This window comes from Filicampus tigris, chromosome 8 (genome assembly GCF_054856515.1).
Source record: "Filicampus tigris isolate MCC_2025a chromosome 8, RoL_Ftig_1.0, whole genome shotgun sequence".
Classification (NCBI taxonomy): Eukaryota; Metazoa; Chordata; class Actinopteri; order Syngnathiformes; family Syngnathidae; genus Filicampus; species Filicampus tigris.
Genome location: NC_141224.1, coordinates 11,743,321 through 11,767,987, shown reverse-complemented (window position 1 = coordinate 11,767,987; position 24,667 = coordinate 11,743,321). Strand labels below are relative to the sequence as shown.

General features: G+C 41.8%; 1 protein-coding gene and 1 long non-coding RNA gene across 2 annotated transcripts in view; one reads left to right on the top strand and one right to left on the bottom strand.

Moving 5' to 3' along the window:
• The first annotated feature begins 101 nt into the window (after nucleotides 1-101).
• LOC147143703 (uncharacterized) lies at nucleotides 102-6,584 on the top strand. The gene is made up of 4 exons (XR_015087914.1): nucleotides 102-268; nucleotides 2,501-2,669; nucleotides 3,464-3,544; nucleotides 4,845-6,584. It is a non-coding gene; the product is annotated as an uncharacterized LOC147143703 (long non-coding RNA).
• A 1,388-nt stretch (nucleotides 6,585-7,972) lies between these two features.
• The window catches only part of znf804b (zinc finger protein 804B), a 48,163-nt gene continuing 31,468 nt past the window's right edge, over nucleotides 7,973-24,667 (bottom strand). The window contains exons 2-4 of the mRNA XM_086038730.1: nucleotides 20,239-20,376; nucleotides 14,087-14,217; nucleotides 7,973-12,516 (exon numbers count right to left, since the gene is read on the bottom strand). Coding sequence (XP_085894856.1) covers nucleotides 8,949-12,516; nucleotides 14,087-14,217; nucleotides 20,239-20,376 — 3,837 coding nt within the window. The 3' untranslated portion in view covers nucleotides 7,973-8,948. The remainder of the gene's footprint in view (nucleotides 12,517-14,086; nucleotides 14,218-20,238; nucleotides 20,377-24,667) is intronic.

Here is a 24,667-nt window from a genome sequence, read left to right as displayed (position 1 = left end):
GGAAGCGGAAGGGAAACCAGTGAGCCAATCAGCAACCTGAAGGGCTGACCAACGGAAGCGCTCCCTGGACAAGGCGTCTCCGCCCATCCGTTCAGAGACCGACCTCTCTCACGTCTGCTGCATTGACATATAAACTATGACCGCTGTTAAGAAAAAAAAGTAGTTACATTACAATTCTCGGCTCGCTCATTTCGTCTCCTTATACACATACAAACTGTGGTGGCAAGCGGTTCGTCAAACCGTTAACACAGAAGTGGGTGCCCATAGGGTAAGTGGATTTTGACTAGTAAATCAGACAGCTAATGAGCTTTCAATAAACCTATGCCGTTAGCATCCCTCCCGCGGCATCATGCACGGACGGAACCGCATTAAAAAGGGGTCGGAGGACGATAACTTTTATCAATAAGGACGGCGAGACAAGGACGGAAGGGTACCCAGGTCACGGACGGAGGACAGACCGGCAAAAAGGGGTCAAGTGCCCAGCTCTGTACAATACTATCCATGTATGATCACACCTGTGTGTCAGTTCTCCGTTTATGGCACTAACAACAGCATAATGGGCAAGTACTTAATCGTCTCAGTGTGTGTTTGAAAAAAATCCACCCTGATGAGATAAATAGAAGGAAGAATAATCCTGGATTATCAGATCTGTAACGCACATATCGTCGTTACAGCATCCCGAGTGCAACCTAATCGCTGACAGTTGCACAAAGCATCCACGCACACGCAAACATACCAACACAACCGCGGGATGTTTTCGCATCGCTGAAAGCACAAGTATGTTTTTTATAGTGGGTTGGGATCTGTCTATATGGGTGACTTAATTAAAAAGGTGTTCTCCACTTGAAGGCTTTCAAGGAAAACAGTAAGAGCCTGCAGTTTTCCACTGAACCTAGTAATTGGAAATGAGAGGAGAGGGTCAACCTTTGAAAAAATATGTTTTCACATTTATTTTTTTTAATTATTACTTTTCACAAGTATGTTATATATTTGTTTCAGTGACATTTGTTTGATGATGATTAAATTGGGAGGTGGGCCAAGGAAGAACCCATTAAATGTTGGTGAGGAGCCCAGATTTCATTTCACTTTTGTACGGGTTGCAAGATTCTTCTCATCATTCTCAGTACATTATACATCTTAATGACAACATTTTGGCACATGCACAGGTTGCATATATTTTAAAGGTGACATCCTATTGAAAATGGATTTTTTATTGTTTGTATACAAGTAGTTGGGTCTCTGGAATGCCTGCCCACCTAGTAATTATGAAACCAAACAAAAAAGTAAACCGGCCTAAAACCAAGCCCAGCACAAACTCTCTCCAGTATATTTCATCTCCACAATGCCAAGGCTGCCAAAGAACTAAACATCTCCCTGGGTAGTCATAACTTTCAAAATGCCCCTAATCCAATTTACCTTGGCATGACCCTTGATAGGACGCTTTCTTTTGATGAACTTATAAAACGGACAGCAGCCAGAGTAAACTCCAGAAATAACCTGCTCTTCAAGTTTAAACACCGCAGCACCGTTATTTTTACATCTTCGATTGGAACAGTAAAGATTCATAAACTCTGGCCTGTGTGCAAGCCACATGTCTAAGGTCTCAAAATCTTTTGGAATTATGTTTCTGTCTGCTACAGGGGCTGAGATATTAATCATTTTGTAAGTGTTGAATTTCTGGGAGAACTTCAGGTTTTCAAGGGTAATTCCAAAGGCGACCTTAGGTTTTGGGGAGCTGTTGAGACAGGTGCTTTAGTCCTTAATGGGTTAAAGAGGATCAACCCATTTTGCCATTTTGTCTTCTGTCAACTGAAAATGACATCACAACTGCTCACAGCGACCAATCACGGCTCAGATTCAGAAAACAGGTCAGCTGTGATTGGTCGTTGTGAACAGTTGTTATGTCATTTTCAGTCGACAGAAGACAAAATGGCCGCCCCCAGAGATGGCTAAAACCGATTGCATTTTGCTGCTTAACTTATATTCCACAAATGCAAAATTAATCAGAATGCCGTGTTCCAACTAGTGGGCCTGCTGGGAACATATTCTTGAAAAAAATATGTTTTGGGTTGACTTCCGCTTTAACACAGTATTATTATTATTATTATTATTATTTATTTTTTATATTATTATTATTATTATTATTATTATGAGAAAAGCTGGAACTGTTTTACATTGTGGAAAAAAATGCACAATATGTGTCCTCCAAGGCTGAAGAGAATAGCAGTTCTCGTTTGAACTTTTTCCTTTCAGTGCTAAGATTTACCAACTTGTAAGCGGCATCCGCCTTTCTAAGAGGTTCCTCGGTTGCTTCTGAGTGGCAGCTACACAAAAGAGACGAAGCGCAGAAGAGGTCATTGTCTTAGCTGACCACTGACAGGCAGGAAGTGCACGTCAGTCATCTGTGTGACATTCCGGCCGTGACCGTGCATTCAAAGTGCATTAATGACATAATTGAACTCGTGGGTTTGTGACCCAAGGGTTTTTCTGACATCCACAGTGGGACACCATTAATCATACGACCTTTCGCATGTGCTGAGAAACCATTTCCTGCACTGGATGGATGAGCCGGCTGAATGGATGCAGTGCGTTTGACCTCGGAAAAGATTTGCAGTCCTTGCAGCTGACTGACGTGATGGGTTCGTACTTGCAGCACTGTGGAGCTTAAGGTGATCATTAAATTGCATTTGGATTGTCTCAAAGTGGTCCTGTTGGGGAAATATGTTGTGTTTTTTTTTTTTCCTCCAATCAATATGTCAGGAAGTCAAAGTCAATTATGTGTTACAAATGAAACTTTTGGGGAATGGAGACAAACTTTCGTTTGGATTCTTCAGGACCTCATTACGTCTCCAAATTGACCCTGAGAAAAGTCATTATTTTGTTGTGCTACACACTCTATTTTCTGAGGATAGAATGTGTTTATGGATTTCTGCATTGACACAGTGTATGTTTTTTTTAGTGTGGTAATCCACATTGTAATCTTTGGTAGGCACATCTGTCTCTCTGAGATAACACAACCAGGGAATTAGCCACGCTTCCTTACAACGAGCATTGCATCTTACTATTATTAAATGCTAATGCACCTCCATCTATGTACTGTACAGTACTGTGTGTGTACAGGCGCAGATGAGTGTCAGTAGTATTCTGACAGTGTCATGTCCTTGAGTAACTGCAAAGTTTAAGCATATCATTGAGCCTACGGCCTCCTCTAATCCGTAAATCCATTGTAAAATATTCAACTTGCAGTCTGCATAATAAGAGTCTTATGCAAACATAAACCAATATACAGACAATCAAGAAACTAGAAATATGCTAGTGTACTTTTGCATCAAGACTTTTTTTTTCTTTTGGTGTGTTGTGATTATTTTTTTTATTTTTTTTGTTTTTTTATTCTGAATCGTGACTTTTTGATATAAAAGTTTTAAACATCCCGGAGCCACTCATTTTGTGTGTTGTGTTGCAGCAGCAGCAGCAGCAGCAGCAGCAGTGCCTCTTGACACAAGAGTGTTTTACTCTTTGAGCTGCACCTCAAAAGCTCACAAAAGTAAGCTCAGCGATGTTAACAAAGTATCAAACAGCATATTTTATCGATAGAGGACACCTTTTAACCATTATTTGTGCACTCTGATAATAATCACCTTTTAAATTCACTTTGTGAATGAGAAATGGGGATTTAACCACTAAGCTTTGCAGCGATCCGAGTGCAAGATAGTATAACATTTTGCCGTAGTGCAGTAATGAAAGGCTTTATTAATTTTTGTACTTTACAACTTCCGATGGATTTTAGCGGGCAGGTAACGGCCGCCTAGGCTCACCTGTTTTCTGGGTGTGGTCATTTGACATTCACAAACTGTGGCACTTGATGTCATTTACAGTGCAACAATTGGCAGTACAAGGCAAAATGGCCGACCCGTGAGATGGATCAAAACAGGTGGATTTTTCTGTTTAATTCACAAACGCAATATTTAATCAGAACACCATGTTTAGACTAGTAGGGGTGCATAAAACCTATTACTGTCAAGACAATTTTTGACTTGATTTCCACTTTAGAGGGGCAGTCAAACCATAATGATAGGGTGGATAGAAACTTAACGGACACCTGTAAAATGTTCAATATGATTATCACAATAGAATGTACATGATTGAAATGAAGCATTGTATGAAATAGCCTGTTGCGGACATTAAAACCATGTAAAAAAAAAAACAATTAGCATTATGATTTAATCATTCATTACACACAGTGTAGTTAGCATTGCGTGGGGCATGAAAATGATGAACATCCATTGACAAAAAAATGGTACAAAAAGAAGGCAACACATTGTAACAGACTTATCATTGTACTGGTGTGTGTGCAAATGTTTGGCCACTTAAAATAAGACCTCCGAGTTTCATTATTCTGCTACATTTTTATGATGACTGAGTGATTCTGATGAGAACACCAAAAGCACTTTATAATGATATTGACCCAGCTACTACAACTTTCCTCACACTGGCAGAGTAGTATTCAAAGGATGTGAAGAATATTGAAGTATAGCAGCCGGTTATTATATGCCTCATCCCCTACCACGTATTGAGGTAAATGTCAAGTGTCTCACACACACGCCTACACCCCCACACCCACGCACACACACACACACACACACACACACACACACACACACACACACACAAACCCACATTAAAGTAATGTACCACAAATGCACAATGTTCCGTGAAGGTCTGGAGCCTTTCAGCACCATTGTCAGAATGCTGTCATCATGATGTTGGCTTCTATTTTTGTCGAATATGAGCATACAAAGCATAATTGTGCCTTTTGTGTCTTTTCTTCTGCACATGGAGCACAGCCGGGGGAGCTGAATGCAGCACCACTGACCTGCTTGAATCAAAGAGGCGGCTTGCAGGAGCACAAACCAAAATACAGGGTGAAAGACTTGTTTTTTATAACGCCGCAATTTAGGTCGATGAGTCGCCTCAGTAGCCACGAGGGGTTATTTTTTTTGTCCTCTTTTTGTTTGTATCCATAACACAATCACATTGCTGTTGCCAATAGTTATCCTGAAGCAAGATCTCAGCGGCCGCTGGTGTATTTGACTGAGTGCCAGCCTTAGTTTTTATACCTCATTAATTCGCAGGAGAGATTGAGAGAGAAAACCATTCGCTCACCATCATAAATCAAGTCTTGTACATGCATAGACGCACACACAGGCACGCATAAACATACACTCACATACACTCACATACACTTCAACACGCCAGCAGGCAAATCTCAAGGCTTCGGAAATGATTTAATCAGTCAATGACAGAAAACGCTGTGATTAATTTCCACGTGGCTCCAGAGTGTTGCTCTCTTGTGTGCTCTTTGTTATAAAGCACAGCTCCTTCACCGCGGATGACACTCACTTTATTAACAAGCTCAACTCATATCTTGGCTTTATCGTGTTTACCTCTTCTAAGTACTTTTCTCTGGAGACAAAATGGAGGTCAATCCTGTCGGATATGTAGGCTGGCTGTTGTGTCATCTCGCAGCGGTTGCTCTTGGAAGATGGAGAGGTTTGAGCAAAAAAAAAAAAAAATAAAATAAAAAAATCTGGGAATTAAACTGGGGGATAAGGACAGAGCAGTGTGTGTCTGAGAGAGTGGTGAAGATGAGGAGGTTTGATGCTGTAACAGCTGCTAATTATTGCTGCTCTATATTTCACACAGTCCGTTTGATCTCCTGTCTCGGTGAAAAAGATAAAGATTCTGTCTTTCTCCCTAAATTTGCACACACACGCACGCGCACATACACACAATTAGATACGGAGGGTCACAATGAGGAGAAAGTGCTTGAATTACTTAAAGGGGACACATTACAGAAAAGTCCGCTGATAGTGTAGTGGTACACACGCCCGAGTTGTGTGCGGGCAGCGTGGGATCGATTCCCGCTCAGTGACAGTGTCTATGTGTGCCCTGCGACTGGCTGGCGACCAGTCCGGGGTGTAGTCTGCCTTCGCCCGTTGACGGCTGGGATAGGCTCCAGCAACTCCCCGCGACCCTGTATAGGATAAGCGGTTTGGAAAATGACATGACATGACATTACAGAAAATTGACTTTTTTAAATAGTTTGTATACAATTCTCTGGTCTCTGACGTGCCTGCCCACACATCAAGTGTGAAATTAAAAACCAAGTAAATCCTTTCTTATCTGCGGATTACTGAAATTGTGTCTTAATTTACTGTACATACCTATAAAAACTGCCCCCACACAGTGTTAAACTGCCAATGATTAGGCAGCACTTTAGATCCACCATTGTCAAGTGATGGCTGGCAATAAATTTTTATGGGTACACGCTATATGGCGATGTATAGTTACGCAGTAAATTAGTCACCGGTGGCTTCGGGCAACCACCGTTTGTTTGCATTCTAGACGTGAAGGTGAGAAAATCTCTCACGCTGAAAGGAGTCAACGAGTCTCTTGCAATCTCCAATAACATCACAAAAAGTTGCTTGATTGTTACTTAACATTATTTTGGGAAAAAAAGTCGTACTTGGCATTTGCGTGTGACAATAAAACTACTGCCCCCACAAAACTAAGTGATTTGAACCAGTGTGTAACAAGTGGATATTACCGGTAAGTTAAAACCTGGGCATTTTATCATGGTTCGGTAGACTTTTTAGAGCCACTTTATTGTGAGAAGCAAGAAAATCAGTGTGTCATCAATGATGCAAAAAAGTTGTGTTTTTCATTGTATCTCTCTTGAGCTGTGTTAGGTAAGTACAGCATATAAAGGGAAATAATGAAACAGAATATATGTTGCTTCACATTTTAGTCTTCAATCACTGCACTTCAGGTCAAACTGGATATTCGGCTGAAATACTCTCATGAGGTACATATGGTAAAATATGCAGTGGAACCTCTAAAGTCAAACAGATTAAACTAGTAGTTTCCTTTCAGTTTGGAAACACTTATTCCCATAGGAAATAGAAATACATAATTTGTTCCAGATCATAAAACCTTCCTTAACTGTACCATAATGCTTCAAGTGACATTTTAACATTTGAACAGTCAAGTAATTGTAAAACAAAAATAAATTACAGTAACTATAGAGGTAAATATAATAAAACATTTGACTTAAAGTTGCGAGTCGCATCGCAAATGTGCCTCATGCATCTCACTTTTTAACATACTCAGTTGCCACAAAAGTAATGAATAAATGAAAAATTGTCGCCTGAAGTTGCTTGCTGGCAAACTGAAGTTTTGAAAAATGTTTTCCATAAAATGTTGGTTCTGAAGTTCTGAACTGTATAACCTCCAAGGCATTTAATTATGCGACTTCTGCGAAGCGAGCAGGCCATATTACTATCCTGCATCAGGATTTAATTTCAGTTCCAACTTCAAATAGTTTAGCTCATTCCTATTCCATTTTTTTTTTCAACATTTCAAAATTAAATCCCCAAATGAGCATTTTGGGGTGGAATTACATCGAATTTCCACACTTTTTTTTGACAGATTTGTAATGCTCCAACTTTGTTCAGATCAATCCTAAATCCCAAATGTTCAAATAGTTCAAAAGTGCAAGCCTGCCTCAGCACGAAGCCTTCGCAAATGTGAATTCCTACTACTCAGTTATACTTACTTTTCTTTTTTCAATAATTTATCCCATTTATGTAACTAAAAACACATTCTTTATACCTGTCCGGCACTGTCAATCAAAAATGAGAATTATCTTAGTAAAAGCAGAATTTGCACACTTTAAATTCACCTGCTATCCAATATTGTATTTTCCCCTTTTTGTCAAATCTTTTAGATTACATCACGAAATAAATAAAACACACTTTATTTGCTGAATTATTGCATAAACTCACTCAGTGCCACTTGATATCCCGAACCATCCAACACATAACAACAGTGTGGTGTTGAAAAGCACTATTACTTAGACTTTATAGCAGCCATCATCATCAATCCCAAAAAAAACATGGAAGCAATGTTATTTTTTTAAGATGCATTTTAATTTAGCACAGATCAGACTGCTGTCGCAACAACTTTCATAAATACATGTTGGTAGGGAAATGTGACATTGTCACCGAAGCTATATGGCGTTTTGAAGTAGACAGTGACCTACGTATGGGCTTTTATCGCGTTGTTTGTCATGATTCAAACACAAGCTCTGTTAGAATATTTACAAAATACCAAAAATATAGACAAAACAGAGATATACAGGTGACACCTACAGAAGTTTAGCTGCTCATATACAGTACGGCTATAGTGCAACATGTTCTTACAAGAATTTAGTAGGTTATTGTCTTGAAGTTTAAGTTCTATTTCAAATTCATAACTTGGTTTGTAAAGTAAAGATTTTAGGGTTAGCGGATTATGGATTACATTTTCAATACCTTCAATAATTCTCCCAAAAAAGAGAAGCATTTTCCGGTCCCCGCCCCAAGTATTTACCTGAATTTAGGACACAATCCTGCTAAATTCTAATGTGACCAAGATAGAACAGTGCTTGTGCTACAACTTCATTTCTGATTGTTCAAAGGGTTAGGTGATACTTTTTACCACTTGTGTGAAATGGAGCCGAGGCAAAAGAAGCAATGTTATTTCCTCTTGCCTCTTTGTCAGGGGCATGCAGGCTACACTTCAAAGGTAGCGGTCCACATACAAAGAAGAAGGATGACACAAGCCCAGCTTGTCTTTGAATAGCAGGTGCGCCTTTCCCTTTATTATAAGCTTGAGTGATCGAGAAAGCAAATGATCAAAGTCAGTTGTTTCACTGTCGGCTGCCACGCGGCAGGGGATTAATGGAGAAGCACATTTTCAATTGAAAAAACGGTCAATAAGGGGGCTCACTGTATGTGTTTTGAGGAACTGGAATTGATTCCATACCAGCACAGGTACAACCCCATTTCCAGTCGCGTGCTCTCTCTTGCCACGGATAATTAATAAACATGGCAGCCGCTCTGCGACTGTTACAAGGCCTTCTGCCGGAACCTCACTGGCCATACGGTGTCCATGAAAGGCCGCAGATTGTTGGGAGGCTGAAGGGCTAGCGTGGAAAGAGGCGCGAGAGGGTTTGCGCCGAAGGCGGACACTGGGTGAAGAGGTGGAGGAGGGAGGAAAGGGACGGCGTGGTGAGCAAGGAGGATGGAGGGAAAGAGGGACGAGAGAGGCACAGGGGAAGGGTGGAGGTAATGAGGTAGGCCCGGGTGGGGGTGGGTGAGTGAGTGAGTGAGCTGAGCTGGGTGGACATCAGGAGAGGGGCGTGAGGCGGACGAATGAAGTGTGGAGAAGGCCGGGTGCTGTAAAATGAAATGATGGAGGTTGGCCAAAGGAGGTGTTAGTGCAAGGGGAGGAAGGTTGGGGACACCCAAAGCCAAAGGCTGTGTAAACTCCTCTTGTGGGTTCATTTGTAGTAGTCTTTCTTGGAGGTTATGACTGGTTTGCATTGTGTGAGGATTCTGTGGAGGCTTGAGTGGGGGTGCAAGCATGTACGCCTCCTCTGGAGTCCCACACTCGTCTGTCTGTGTGGTGCATGTGAGGCTTGTCTCCATGGGCGCATCTGTGCTCTCTTCACTTTGTTCCAGAACTTTCTGCATGTGTTCTCTGGCCTGTTCCTGCAGGAGCCGATACTTGTCCATCTCCTCCGCACTAAATATGATTGGCTGAGCCGGCCCTCCACCTGTCTTCTTGTCATCAGTCCTAATCGCCACTGCACACGGATTTGGTGGACTGCTTTGGTTTGAATCCGCCAAGTCCACAGGAGGCGCATTGTCCAATTTCTGACTCGCCTCCTCATCACCACCCCCTTTCTGAATCCTTTCCAACTGTTCTTTCCTCCTCCTTGCTTTTTTCTGGATTGCAGGGAGCTTCCCGATGAGGGGGAGCTGCAATGTCCGCAGTGGTTTCTGGGGTAAGGGATCACTTTGGCAAGGGATGCTTTTGTCTGTGGTCGTAGAAACAGGAGGTCCGTGGTCACAGACTGACAGTGACTTGGTCCTTTCAAGCTGAGACGTTTTACTGTCGCTATGATGTGCATTGGGATCTGATAAAGATTCTCCAGCATTCAAGGTAAGGGCGGGTGAAAGAGATGTGAAGTCACTTTGCGTGTTTACCTGGGATGGGAGCCTCCCGCACGTCATACCTGAGCAGGTGCTGCTCTTGCTCCACTCCCAGCTGAGATCAGACACGCTGCTGCTGCTGCTGCTGCTACACGGGCTGCAGGAACGCGGGGTGTGACTTCTGCTGGGCTCGTATGTGTTAAACTCCCTTGGCGGGCTGTACGTCCGCCTACTCGTCCACCATTCAGGGCTAGGCACATACCTAAAGTTTGAGCGTCCTGTCCCTGCAGATCCCCACGCACGGCTGGGGCTCCACCTGTTGTCAGGACCGGTTCTGGATCCTGAAGTGGATCTGCGTGTCCCCCATTCTTCCCAGCTGTCGCTACTTCCCAATGTCCACTTGTCCCAATCTACATCTTCCATGCTTGCTCTCCTGCTTGTCATCTCTCTGCCGCTTGGACTTAGGCTGGACCTACTCCCCCACTCCCACCCTAAAGCCTTGTTTCTCCATCCCCATCCAGAATTCGGCCTATCATTCGGCCCAATCCACTCCCATTGTTCTGAGAACAAACTTCGGTCTTTGGAACCTATCCGCCTCTTTCTTTCTCTCCCTCTGCCTGTCTCCCCGTAGCATCTTAAACTACTTGTGTTACTGTGAATGAATCTCCTGTCCCCGTGGAGGACTTTTCTCTTTCTTGCCGGGCTGCCACTACTGCTGTTGTCAGGGTAACTGCAGTCAATGAAACTCCTGGGGTTGCTATGGTGACCCGATTCCCAAAACAGCTTTGTGTTACATCCTGGTGAGAAAGAGTGTAAGGAGCACCGAGATCTCCGGGGAAATGGCTCCCCTTCTGTGTCAGGCGAGCATCTGCTAAACTGGGAGAAAGAGCGGCAGGGTTCCCCTTGCTCCCCGCCTAGAAAGAAGTTGGATGCCGAGCAGTGGCTCCTGTGAGGCCTCCTCTTCCCGATAGAGACGTAAACTGGCTCGGTCTCATCTCGCCCTGGAAGACAGCTGCTCCCAGCTCTCCACACTCTCCCTCTTGCCTCCATCTCCCGTTGTCCCTTTTTGTCTCGCCAACTGTCTCCAGTCCCTCCTCCTCTGAGGCTCACATTGGAGACCGCAGAGACAACACTCCTCACTTTACACCATACTGATTTGTGCCTATTTGCGGCCTTTCGCTTTCCCCCCTTCTTTCTCTTTCCCAGCTTGGGCTTCTTTGTGCTGTGTTTACTCTTTCTGCATGAGATACCTCCACGCGGACAAGGATCGCTGGCACGCTGGCACGTGGTCTCGCTCTCGCTCTCACACCTGGGCGGGCTGATATATGTCCTGCGTGTGCCAAGCTTGGTGACAGATTCTAATTTACAGTTTAGGGCTGAGGTGGCTCTCTCCTCGAACCCCCCTGCGCCTGTTAATCTGTCTCCCGGAGGAGTTGGTGGGTTTGTGTCAGAGCTGTCACTATGAGTGGGGTCAAATGGAAAGGAGGGCGCTCTCACATGATGCTCTATACTTAGCATGCGTGAGGACCCTTCTGATCCTCCCCCTGACGATGAAAGGTTTTTGTTCTCAGCAAACAGGTGTGCTTCTGCCTTGACATTCTCCTCAGCTTTTTTCGGCTCGTGCGCGAGACTCATCCCTTTTTGTAAACGGTAATGAGTGTCTGGTGTAAGAATAGCTGGCTCACATGGATTCGATTCATCCTGTGCAAGTTGCTCTGCTGTTTGTCGTTGCTTTGTGCAGTTGGGGTTGCAGCTATAAGAGATGCATGGCTCACACTTGGTGAACTTCAGCAAACTGACAGGCCATTGAACACAGGTGGAACCATCTCTACACAGAACGGACATGTGCGCAGTGACACCTGCTCCTGAAGCCTGCTTTAGCTCCTCGTGTGATGTTGAGCGTGTCAAATCACTGCTGTGATTATCTTTCACGCTCTCGCTTATTTCAGCCTCCTCTGTGCAATTTCCTCTCGTATTGCTTTGACCAACACCCTCAATTTCCCTTTCAATGTCTTCCAAAATGCCCTTAATCCGCTCTCTCATTTGCTCCCGCCTCTCTCTCTCCTCCTCCTCCTGGTCAGAGAAAACAGAGGCGGAGGGCTCCAGCCGTGGCCCCCTGCGCGAGAAACAGAAGGACACCCCACGCCTGCCTCCAGTTCTCCCCCGCCCCTCCAGAGGCAGTTGGCAGCCCACATGCGGTTGCTGATTCACTGCAGGAGGACCTTTATCGGATTCTGGATGAGTGACTAGCGGGGTCTCGGCCGGAGTGGCCAGTGGTGTTTGGGAGGGAGAGCGGCATGGATTTTCTCGCTGGTGGCTCAGTGGAGATGTACCGCCATGTTTGGCTGGGGTCCTGTGTGTGTGTGTGAAAGCTTCAAATTCGTCCTCGGGGCTGCAGGCTTTGTGCTCCGTGCCTCTGTCTTGCTGCTGGCTCACAAGCCTGACAGCACTCCGTAGCTCAAAAGTCCTTCCTTGGCCACTGTAATGACAGTTAATGCACAATATATTCAGGTTGTTTGCATTCAATCACTTTGAAAGAAGATTACCCACAGACTTTCAATTTTGTCAAGCAATAGGGAGAATAATGTTGCGATTGCAAGCCAATTTGATCATCTTTAAAATATTCTAACGATGATCAAGTTTTAATGGGATCATTTCGAAATTGTGTTCATGTGCCACAAGAATATACCTCCCTTTTCTCATAATATTAATAAACTATAACTATTAAGTAACTAGCAAGTCTGCCCCAAAAGATATGGTGTTGCCTTTGCTTCTCACTGACCATATTTTCTGGTTAATAAAGAGCTATGCAATCATTTCTTAATGAATTTCATGTATTTAGATCTCAATTTTTTCTAGTTTGCCACTCAAACTGCCTCATTGGCTTTACTGACACTTGACCTTTTTTTAATGGCCTATGTGACAGTTGTGATTGAGTTGATGAACAGTATTTTGTTGCCCTGCACCGAGCAGCAAAAAATGAACCATTCTTAGTTGCTACGTTTGCTAGATAGGTAAAATATTAACAAATATGTCAGTTTTGAAGTTTAATAATGTATCCCACATGATTTGTGTAATACATTGCTCTTAGAGGAAACGTGAACATTTAATTTAAAAGAGCACATTAGACAGAAAGCAAGAGTATAATAGTTTCTCTTGTGTGTTTTTTATACTGTAAGTGTTTATACTGTGGTGTCTATATACTCAACTGCAGAGGGGAATAGGAATCTATTAACAGCAATTAGTATTAGCAGTTGCGGTCTTTCTTTAGCTGGCGTTGGGGCCGAAGTCCCTTATGTCACAATTTGGTAAATTTCAATTTTTTTTCGACAGATCTGTACTACTGTATTAGTCATTCCATACGTGTGGGTGTTATTCGTGCAAATCATTGATCAATCTAAAGCGTTGAAAATGGCTTGCTCTCTTTGATGATGCAGTGTTAATGGTTGAACAAATAACCCGTTTTGGGGGGTCTCCTTAATAGTGTTGATTTTGGTGGTAAAAGGATTCAGTTTGGTTTTCCCCTCAAAAATAAATGATAACGGTTAAAGAACAATAAATACTGTAATACAAAGTATAATCAAGTGAAACTATTCTACGAACTCAGGACATTATAAAGATATACATTCTATATTATTTATTGTATATTAGCACACATTTTTTTTCCTGAGTGGTAAAGTAGGCATTTTTTAGGGGCTTATTTGTTGATGATGCACCAGACACCTAATTGAGACACCGATGCCCACTCTTCGTGAAATTGTGACTTTTTCCTGCAAATATTTTCTTTTTTTATCTATTTCTTTTTTTATTTGATTCCTAAAATACTTTATTCACGTAATTCCTTTTTTCTATTCAATGTGGCCCTAAAACACCTTTGTAAGAAAGGCAGTATCCTCATATTATATTTACTTCACCTGAAGCCCATGGAGGGCAAGTGAGTGCTCCCACATCCGTGGATGCATCCATCAAATCTAAGAAGCATTGAATAGATGTGACGCACTCTGACCTCTGTGGAGTCCTGATCTTATTTTACACATCCACACACTCACCGCTGGCGTTCCTGCTGCAGCTGTGCCCGCTGGTGCAGGCGTCGGAGAGCTTTCTCCTGCTTGCGTTGGTCCTTCCACGACTTAGAGGCCACATTGCGAGCAAACTCCCTCTGCTTGAGTTCCTTCAGCCTCTGCAGTAAATAGACGTTAAGGAAGGGTTTGAGGGAGTCATTCATTTGATTTTCAAACTGCACTCAGGATTTGCAGATGGTTCTCCTCAAAACATGCGCCCAATTAAACTTCATTTTTACAGTTGAGATGATTGAGCGGCATACTTAAGTGATGATGCCGCGTCTTTTCGACACCAAGGGGGAAATTTATGAGGTTATCTTGTGCTTTGCGTGACAGGTTAATAGTGGCGACTTTTGATTTATTGGCATCTATTTTGGGGCTTTGTCTTGACTGGCTGGGAATAACCATACAATAGATGTTAAAGGAACAGTTTTGCCATTAAAAAAAAAGTACATCACTTTTTTGTCATATTGGTTAAAACAGACTTTAGGTCTTGACAGTAGTACACAAAAAACATAATCTATTTAGCAGGCATCACTGTTAGCACTGTTTTGCTGTCGATATACATCTGCTGTCTGACGGATGCCCTGTCGAAGGCAGATGCCCCTTCTGCTGTGTGTGTGTATTCACAGACTAATAGTGGGGAAGTGTTGTCTGTGTCTGTCAATCACTTTTTTCAAGACCCCCTCAAAATAATACACCCAATACAGTACAAAATTATTGTTGTGTACTTTTTTGCTGGCCTAAAAACGTCCAGTACAGTACAACAGTATTGTAAATAAGTATAAGCTTGAAACTGTTTGAAAAGTTTTAAGGTTCATCCAAAATTATCTTGCTGAACAGTTGGAACGTTGCCCCTGCCAACATGGCCGCCACATAGATACATCTCTTAGCAGAAACAACATTTTGGGAACTAAGATACTTTGTCAACAACTGTACAAAGGGGCTTTCCGTCCGTTAAATAAATTTTCCACTGTACATGGTAATACAGTCTAGGACACAGGTGTCAAACTCTTGTTAAAATATAAAAATTGCAAATTGTCTTTTAAAAACGTTGAGATATTGCAAGCATTTTTTGTTGCCAATCCCCCTTTTAAAACAATTGTAATCATATTAGAACAAACAGTTTTGTGTGAATTGTAGAGTTAGCATTAAAACAGACAAGGAAACCGAGTGCATTTTTAGAGCAACCGCGATGAGTTCAAGGCCCACCCCTTGAATGCATCACAGTTCTGTAAAAATAAGAACTAGCTGTGCTTTGTGTACGACCGCGTTCATGTAGGTGAAATGTGTCTGTCACTGTAATTGTGCCGATTCTCTCAAGGATTCACTCCACTCTTTTCCGATTTCTTTTTCTGACACACTGTAATCTCTCCTTTATCCACGTTTGGCATGCGCGTGCGCGCGCATGTTAGTGTGCCTGTCTTTGTCTGTGACTAAAGGCTAAGGAGGGACTCGAGACTTGGGGTATAGCTGCGGCATTGTCCACAGACATCCCGTCCATCTCTCTCTAGTCTCTTTGTCGCACACTTCCAAACACACGGAAATCTTGGCTTTAACCGTCACAATTTGGTGTTTATGTGACATGTTATTGCATTTATTCTGTTGCATACCTCGCAATATGATTATTATGCTGTCACTTTTTTTTTTTTTTTTCACTCATTCCCACCGTTCATCCAGAATGTATCACACACACTTGCATGCACACACATCAGATTAGCCCCTCAGACATTGGATCTATTTATACACTCACTCTTTCACACCTAGATCTAGCGCAGGAGATGACAGACGTCAGGTTAATCTATGCTGAGTCTTACACAAGCGCTTGTCTTTTTACATTATCATTTGATGTTTAACATCCCACTATCAGCTCACTGAGGACACTAATGCAGAAACACTTGTGGGTTGTGTAGCTTGTTTTTATACACGAGCCGGGATCAACATTAAGTACCCCTGCATCCAGCTAATTAGACCCAAAACAAGAGCTGTATAAAAAAATAAAAATGTAACGATATACTACAAAATCATTTATGGATTTGTTGACAGTCTACCTCCTGATTCGCTGATTGTGTTATAATGTAGGAACCGGGGGGTGGTGACATTTTTTGTACTGTGGGCACTGTAGCATTGCACTGATGACAGAATTGCTCAAGCTCCCAAAATAATGTTATCAGACATCCATTCATTATCCAAACAGCTTATCCTCACGAGGGTTTGTATCACAACATTTTTAATGTGTCACCCTACCAAAAACGTGTGGAAATTAGCTGTGTAGGCTTTTAGAATCCTAAGAGAAAGAACACCACAGGAACAACAATCAAATCATTTTTGCGCAGACGTATTGATGCTCACTTGATTGTTACTACTAAAGAAGGTTTATTCTAATTTTGTTGCCTGGTTTATAAATTAACAAAATATTAACAATATGTTTTTATGATGACAGGATATCACAATTGAGATCATTTACATTATAGGCATGTCTTGGAGGAGGGAAGAGCACTAAAACGCTGCATCATAAAATAAGACAACAGAGATAAAGGGATCATTTGGTCATCATGAAAAGTATATTGGCAATATTTAGTGCATGCATATATTTTGATTTTTTAAATTGTTATTACATGTCATGTATGATTATTATTGTATATTATTTAACTATTGTCTTTTTCAAGGTTAATCAGCAGTGGTGGGGGTGTGCTTTTATCAACTAGCCACCAACTGAGCTCAACAGCACAGATCAGAGCGCATGAATGATAACCACTTTCATTTCTGCAAAGGGGTGGGAGGGACCATGACTCAAACAACAATAAAGTCCAAAAAATGAATAAATGTAATAGAAATCATAAAATAAATAAATTCATTTCCCAAAAGTGAGAAAAGCCCTTAGGCCTCAGTATTTTTGCTGGGACAGCACTCCACCATTTTCATACTGGGGCAGTGGAAACAGGGCGATTTTGACTCAAGTAATGAAAAATTCAAATAAATCCATCTGCGTGTTTATCTTGATCTGCATGTACACTTATTGGGTTGTTTGCCACCCCTCCAAAAAATTCCATGGAAATTGATTGCGTAGTTAAGCACAGGGTCCGCAAACTAACAAGCCAACCGTGTTTGGTGGAGGTAATCGATATTTCTCAAACATTGTCAATCAAAATAATATATTCAGATCTTCAATTAAATCGTGCTGGTGTCCATTGGGTTGATATGGCGTCAGCTTGTTGCCTGCGTGTTTAATTTGAAGGCTTGTGTCAAGTTTTGTGGATCTGTAATATGAAACATTCAAGCGCGGGTGCGTGCATAATGAACCAGAGCGGACAAGAGGAGGAAGACTGGCGTAGGACGAGATCAGAGTTGGTGTGCTTGTAGCTGTCCATGATGACGGGAGCCAGAAGGAATATGCGAAGACGCCCCTTCCTGCTGGAATCACAGTGCCAGGTTATTGTTCTCTCATAAAAACGAATGCCATTGCTATATTTAGCGTGGGCAATAAAATGACAGGTGCCCTCTTTCCCGCTTTAAAGAGGACTCTTATGTCTCTGATATCTTGTCCCCTCACTTTCCCAATGTGTCCGTCTCGCCGCGTGCTGTCAAGCTCAATCCCCACAAATCGATATTCCTTAACGTGTGCACATGCTTCAGGCTATTTGGTGCCTCACTTCATTTTGAAGGATGTATCCATGCAAATGTCTTGATTGCGCTTTATTTAAATGAGTGCATTTATATTGTAATGGGCAATTTTCAGCCATCAGTGGTAAACGCCGAGAAGAGCTCTTTGCAGACACGTTTAACCCGGAATCGATGGTAAGGGCTAGGAGACAGCGCAAATGCAATCAGCTTCCATTCTCCAAAGCCAATACTCCTGCAGGGAAGCCGTCTTGGGCTGGAATTTCATCTGCTGTCTGCTTGCTCGCCAGTGAGCATGCATGCCACTGTGCACGTGTGTGTTTGTGTGTGTGTTGTCCCAGCGCCAGTGGCTACTGTCAGCTCAGTGCCTCATGCAGCTTGTTTCATGTGCCTGCCGCTGGCTAAAACAAAGCATTAACATTGGCCTGCAGTTGCTTCAATTCATTTCCAAAGAACAATGACAGTGAGGGAACAGTCTTATTTAATGTTCATTTCATGGCCCGGTGTGGGCGTCTGGAAGCGGGAGCCGGGCTGGCTTGGTTAAGAGATTGCTTGTGCGAGGCTAGGATGTCCGTACGTTTATTGTGCGACTTGGCTTGGCAACAAAAAGCTGAACGAGAGTGTGCGAACAGCGGAACTTTCAGCTTGTTAGTCCAAAGTAGAGCTTGCGTATGAAAATGGGAATGAAAGCAGAGCGCAGGAGGAAACCTGCTGCCGGGCCTTTTCTTAACGCTCCATTGGCCTCATCTTGTCCAAACTGGAATAATACAATCATACTTGAGTCATGACTAATAGATGTTGTTTTTGTTTCATTGGTGTGTGTGTACTACATAGAGGAAATATGAATGGAAAACTACATTTGAAAAAGAGTCACTGCTCTAAATTATTCTCATTATTATTATTATTATTATTATTATTAATACTACTACTACTACTACTACTAATAATAATAATAATAACTTTGTTTTGTTATTATTCATAATAATAACAATAATAATAATATTAGTAGTAATATTTAACATTTTTGTGTAGCGTTATATTAGTAAATGAAGCTTTAATTATTACAAGCTAGAATTGGTCATATTGTGTGTGGTGTGCTCTGATAACAGAAGATTCTGTTCCACCACTGATCTCGAAACATGTCCTCCAAGGCAGAAATCTCCTGTGATCAAACAGAAATGAAGAAGAACTTTTTCACCACCGGGTTTGTCACGCCGGTGCTTTCCAAGTGTTGCTGAAAGGGATTAGCGGCGGGAGCGCTGTAAAATGGTCATGTCATCAAAAAAAAAAGACTTGCTTTGGAAAATACTTGTTGCCATCCGTGGAACCCACTTGTCTACAAAAAAAAACGACATCGGGTAGGACGTGTTTGTTTTTATTTAGGTCCATTAACTTGTTCCTCAGTCAGGACGCTTCTCTGATTGGTTACATTACGTTCCACGTCATAGTTCAAGAATTCATGCCGAGCGGAGTTGTCAGGTTTCCCTATCCACATGAAGGTTTTTGCAACGTAAATATTCAACACGGTTAATGTTTAAGATTGTAAGTCCTGACCCATCTCGGACCCTGTTACTGAGACAAATCCAATCTTAACATACCTTAAACCAAAGCACAAACTTATAATAAGCACCTACTTATAATCTTAGAAAAGACAAGATAGTCTGGCGTTTGACATCCTTGGTCGAGAAGGAGCAATATCAGCACAAAAACAGCCCAATTCCCTTTAAGTATGTACAAGGCCATAGATCCGGTAGTTCAGCTCATGAAAAACTGAAGCGGTGACGGTGGCTCATTGTTGTCAGAATTTAGACCTTGATTTGTATATCCAGAGAGCTACATAAGATTGACTTCATTCGATTTATTTATTTAGAAGTATTGCTGAGGTTGTACTTGAGCAAGGCATAAATCAATGTACTTCGACCTTTCCCTCCCACGAGCACCCTGTGCATGTGTCTAAGGATACTTTATACATAATTCAAGCAATAAAGATTTCAGATTGCGAATTTGTTACCGGCAGTAAACTCAAATGCATTTTTTTACAAGCACTGAAAGAGTTCTCTCCCTCTGTCCTCCCATTATTGGCACGGTTTTGACCCGCCCCCACCAATGCAAATACCCATCCTTCTAATGCACAATATACATCTCTGCCTGGAGGCTCATTCTTCATCACTGATGTCATCACTCCTTCACATCAGAACTCATAAAATGTCATCCCAAGGCCATGTGCTACCTGCTGGGGTCTAAGTACCAGCCTATTCCTCTTGTTCGCATCAAATATTAATTGCCCTTCATTATTTCTCATCCCTCTCATTTTCTTATTAGTTTCTCCTCATTGGAATTGAAATCTGACGAGTGTGTGTGTGCGCTGCTTGTAAGAGAAAGGGTGTGTTGCGCACTATTCAAGGAGGCACAAAAAGCAGCTTTGCATCAACACATAATTCCACAACGGGGGTGTCATAAGGAATGCCCATTTGTGTTTTCCAGCAACGTGCCACAAGCAGCAGCGTCTCGTCATGTACCTGTTTGTGTGCGTGGTCGTAGGAGTTGATGTGGTTGTCAAACTCCTGGTGGCGCAGGTACTGCTTGTCACACAGCTCGCAGTAGAAAAGAGATTTCAGATCCTCCACCGAGCAGCCCAACGCTCGCTCGGCGCGCTCCTGTGGAACACACGCACACACGCACACACACAAAACATCAGCTAGAACAAGGGGGAATGACGAAAAAAGGCGAGGAGGGACGGAGGCAATAAAGTGACAGTAACATAAAGGCTTAGAGATGAGTTTTAGCCGTTTTTCAGCAAATCTGCATCCTGGAGACATTTCTCATAATGAACCGGACATGTGCTTTGCATATAGCCATTAAACTGTGTTCCATTAATGTACATTGCTGTAGCGTTGGCTTGAGGTTAACAAATGTATCGGATACAAACGCAGGCCGACTTGAACCTGGTGACACCTTCCAACGAGGGACAGGACAAAATATTACACAAGATTGCATCGTAAGTCCCATGGCACAGTGTAAAATGCCATCATCTGATATCCACTCAGCCATTGTTGTTGAACATTTGCAGACAAGTTTGACTTCTTAAAGCGGAAGTCAACCCAAACAGTTTTTTTTTAAGAATATGTTGTATGCAGGCCCACTGGTTGAAACACAATATTCTGATCAATATTCTGATTAATATTGTGTTTGTGGAATATGAGTTAAGCAACAAAATTAACTCGTTTTTAGACATTTCTGGGGGCGGCCAATTCTGAAAATGACATCACACACCCTCTGGGCTCGGATAACGACCAATCACAGCTCATCTTCAAAAAACAGGTGAGCCGTGATTAGTCGTTATCTGAGCCCTGAGCAGTTGTGATGTCATTTTTAGTCGACAGAAGTGACAAAATGGCTGCCCCCAGAGATGGCTAAAAACGGGTGGATTTTGCTGCTAAACTCATATTTCATATTAATCATATTTCCTTGTTACAATTAATGGGTCTGCATAGAACATATTCTTGAAAAAAAATATATGTTTGGGTTGAGTTCCTCTGTAATGTGTTGTGAAACTCGCTATTCTACTCCATGTACTGGTGGACTCCACATTGTGCATCTAAACAAGCAATGCCAACATGATTTATGACTGACACTTCCGCTATGTCTGCCTTTTGTATACGTTCTTTTGGTTTTGTACAAAAAAATACATCAAGACATAATGGACAAAAAAGAAAAAAGGGCTTTGTTTCAATAATACATGTTGACAACCTTGAATGACAGTCTCATTTTGCCGAACTGAGTCTGATTGAGCAACACGGTGGTTAGCATGTCAGCTGGTTGTTTGTCCGTGTGACACATTGATTGACAACCAGTCCAGTGTGTATCCCACCTCTAGTCAGCTGGGAAAGGCTCTACGTGACCTGTGACCCTCCTGATGAATGATGGTTGGACGGAGCCAAATTGAGACCATCATAGAAGTGGATAAATTTACCATTACATTTTCAATCAAGTTGAATTTGATACAAAGGCAAAGCTCGTGTCCAAAGTCAGCTAAAATAGCAACCCTAATGAGGGTAAGCACTATAGATATCAGGAACAGGACGTAAGGTCGGACCCAAATGCAAGACTCAAAGGCAAAAGATTTCAAAAAACACACTGTTTAATTAAAGGGCCGTGTTCGTTACACGAGTAGGCTGTCAGAAAAGGCATCCAGAAACATGAGGCAAAAAGACAAGGTCAAGACTCAAACAAGAAGTCAGTGGCAAGAACAAGGAATGTTGAAATGTGAAGAAAATGTACAATTAACTGGTGGTGAGACAGAATAAGGCACAAGGTTAATTAAATACATGAGGTAATCGGGGATAACGAGGTGCAGGAGAGCATGGCACAATCAGGAGCAGGTGAGCACGAGGAAGGAGGAAAGGCAACACACACATAACACAAACACACACACAAACACAAATACATGGAAAAGGAAATAGAAAAGGAAAGGCAATGCAACGTTTTCATGCGTTGATAATGTCATCTGTGGAAGCTTTCATATTAATTTGATTGATTGTTAAAGGTTGAGAAAAACATGTCAGCTCTGTTCGTCTATATGCGCTTGTTCAGAAGTTGCTTAATTTATCATTTTAAACATGCAGTGGCGATGGCCAAATAACTAGCTTGTTGTTTTTTCTTTATTTGAAAATTTTTTTTTTTAATAATAATGTATAGTTGTAAATCCAATTTTGGAAATGTGTTGTCGCTGATGGTGTTGTGGTTCACTTGCTTAAATTACATGGCGTCAGTGTGTCTTCAATCCCCATTAAGTGACTTTGGGAATGAGAGTGGACGGTTGTTTCAATAGGTGCCCTGAGATCCCTGCAACAAGATATCAGTATAAAAAACAGATGGATTGAGTGTATAAAATTGTATGATTAAAGGGGAGTTTTCAATTTTCAAACTGTTAGCTCACTTCAGTCCTCACAACCCACCCTCATGCCTGTGACCGAAGCCACGCCCCTGACTGACATTAGCATTCGTAAGCCAATCTTAGCCATGGCTGCTACATTGCTAGCATGCCTTATTCATGTTGGAGTGTTGCTAAACACGTAATGTTACCTCTTTGATGTATTTTTTGTATTTATCTGTCTTTACAGTCTCTGAGGATTTATAATTGTCAAGGTGTGTTGTGTTTTATTGTATTAAAATCCATCCAGCCATCCATTATCCAAACCTCTTATCCGCACAAGGGTCGCGGGTGTGCTGGAGCCTATCCCAGCTGTATTCGGGTAGTAGGCGGAAAACAAAATTAGAGGCATAAAATGGGAACAAAGTGGGATGATTTTTCAAAAGATTATTTTGATATTCTACAGTCAGGTCATACAGACCGTTTTAACATATATGACGATAGTGTATTTTATTTTTAAAGACGACTCCTGCTCTAATGAAGAAAATATGGAGGAGAGAATTTATGAGAATGTATGTAGAAATAAGTCTTACTATTATGAAAGTTAGATTTCATTATAAGAAGAAGGAAAAACACTTTTTTTTTTACCAGGAAATTTGCACACAAATCTAAAGTCAGTCTGAGGTTACCACTTACTATCAAGTCAAAAGTTCATTCTAACACTTATTTGTTTTTTCCTCACACTATCACGACTTTATTTTTCATCATATTATATTTTTTCCCCTATTTTGTGACCTAGAAAATATGTCGAACATGAGGCAAAAGCGTATTTTTGTATAAAATAATTTCTCATCATGTTTATTTTTTCATACAAGAACCTCAGTTACATCAAAGTCAAATCTGCAGAGAAAACGACAATCGTGGAAAGAAAGAAAAAAAAAAACAGCGGTATGGATCATTCATAATGCACCACTTGGACTTTAGTTGCATGCATGTCCCGGTTGATGTTTTTGTGTGAAGAAAAGAATCAGAGAAACCAACTCACAACAGATGTGTCTGCAGAACAAGGACAGACAGTACACAAATGGCACGTGGACCCCAGGGGATACATCACTAGTCCTCATGCTCACATCTGCCACTGGATTTTTTTTCCCGCCCATGGTCTGAAGATATGCAGGATTGTGCACAGTAGACGTATGTGCGTGTATGTGTTTGTGTGTCCAAACGGTATACGTGTGTGTGCGCATTCATTCCATGCTCCGCTTCAGAATGTAATTTCCCCCAGGCTAGGGTCTGCCAATAAACACTATTGAATTCTGTTCTACACTGACATGATGGGAATTTAATTTGAGCTTGTCACTTCTTTCTATACTTCTTTTTCCAACTCCATCCTCTTGCCATACTCGTTACCTCCCTTTTATAGCCCCCCATTTGCCCTTTTCTCCTTCTGTCGAACGCCTTCTCTGTGAAGCGAGGCCGGGTCACGCAGTCTGACAGTCTATATCACAGCTCCACATTACTGTATTATTGCCAGTGAGACTAATGATCCCTGATGTGCATATGAAGGTGATTTTAATTAAAAAAAGATGAACAAAATGACTTTCTTTTCATTCATTCAATCTGCAGGTATGCTATGTGGACAAATGGATTGGGACGTAAGACCTCACAGGAAGTGATACTGGAACCAAATATGGAGCTTTGGGAAGACTCTCGACGAGATTACGATTGCGATTGCACTTGAGGGTTTGACTATCACGTAGTGTCTGCTGCAGGTTTTAGTCTTTGTTCCAAATAAACTGAAGTACAAAATAATACAGGTTTAAATGTTAACTGTTAAACATGACACTATGACGGAGGAATTTAGGGCTGAACAACTGAAATTTTATCCCACTACAAATGTACAAAATGAGTTCTTTGAGATTTATTGTTGAGCAGCTTTGTGCCATCCTTCAATGGTCATTTTTATGCAAGGGAGCCCTTTGCACTGGAAAAAAATTATAGTATGTGGTTATTTTGTTTGCTTCAAAACCACCGTTGTTGGGTTACAATAGTGAATCTTTTATACATGCATCAAA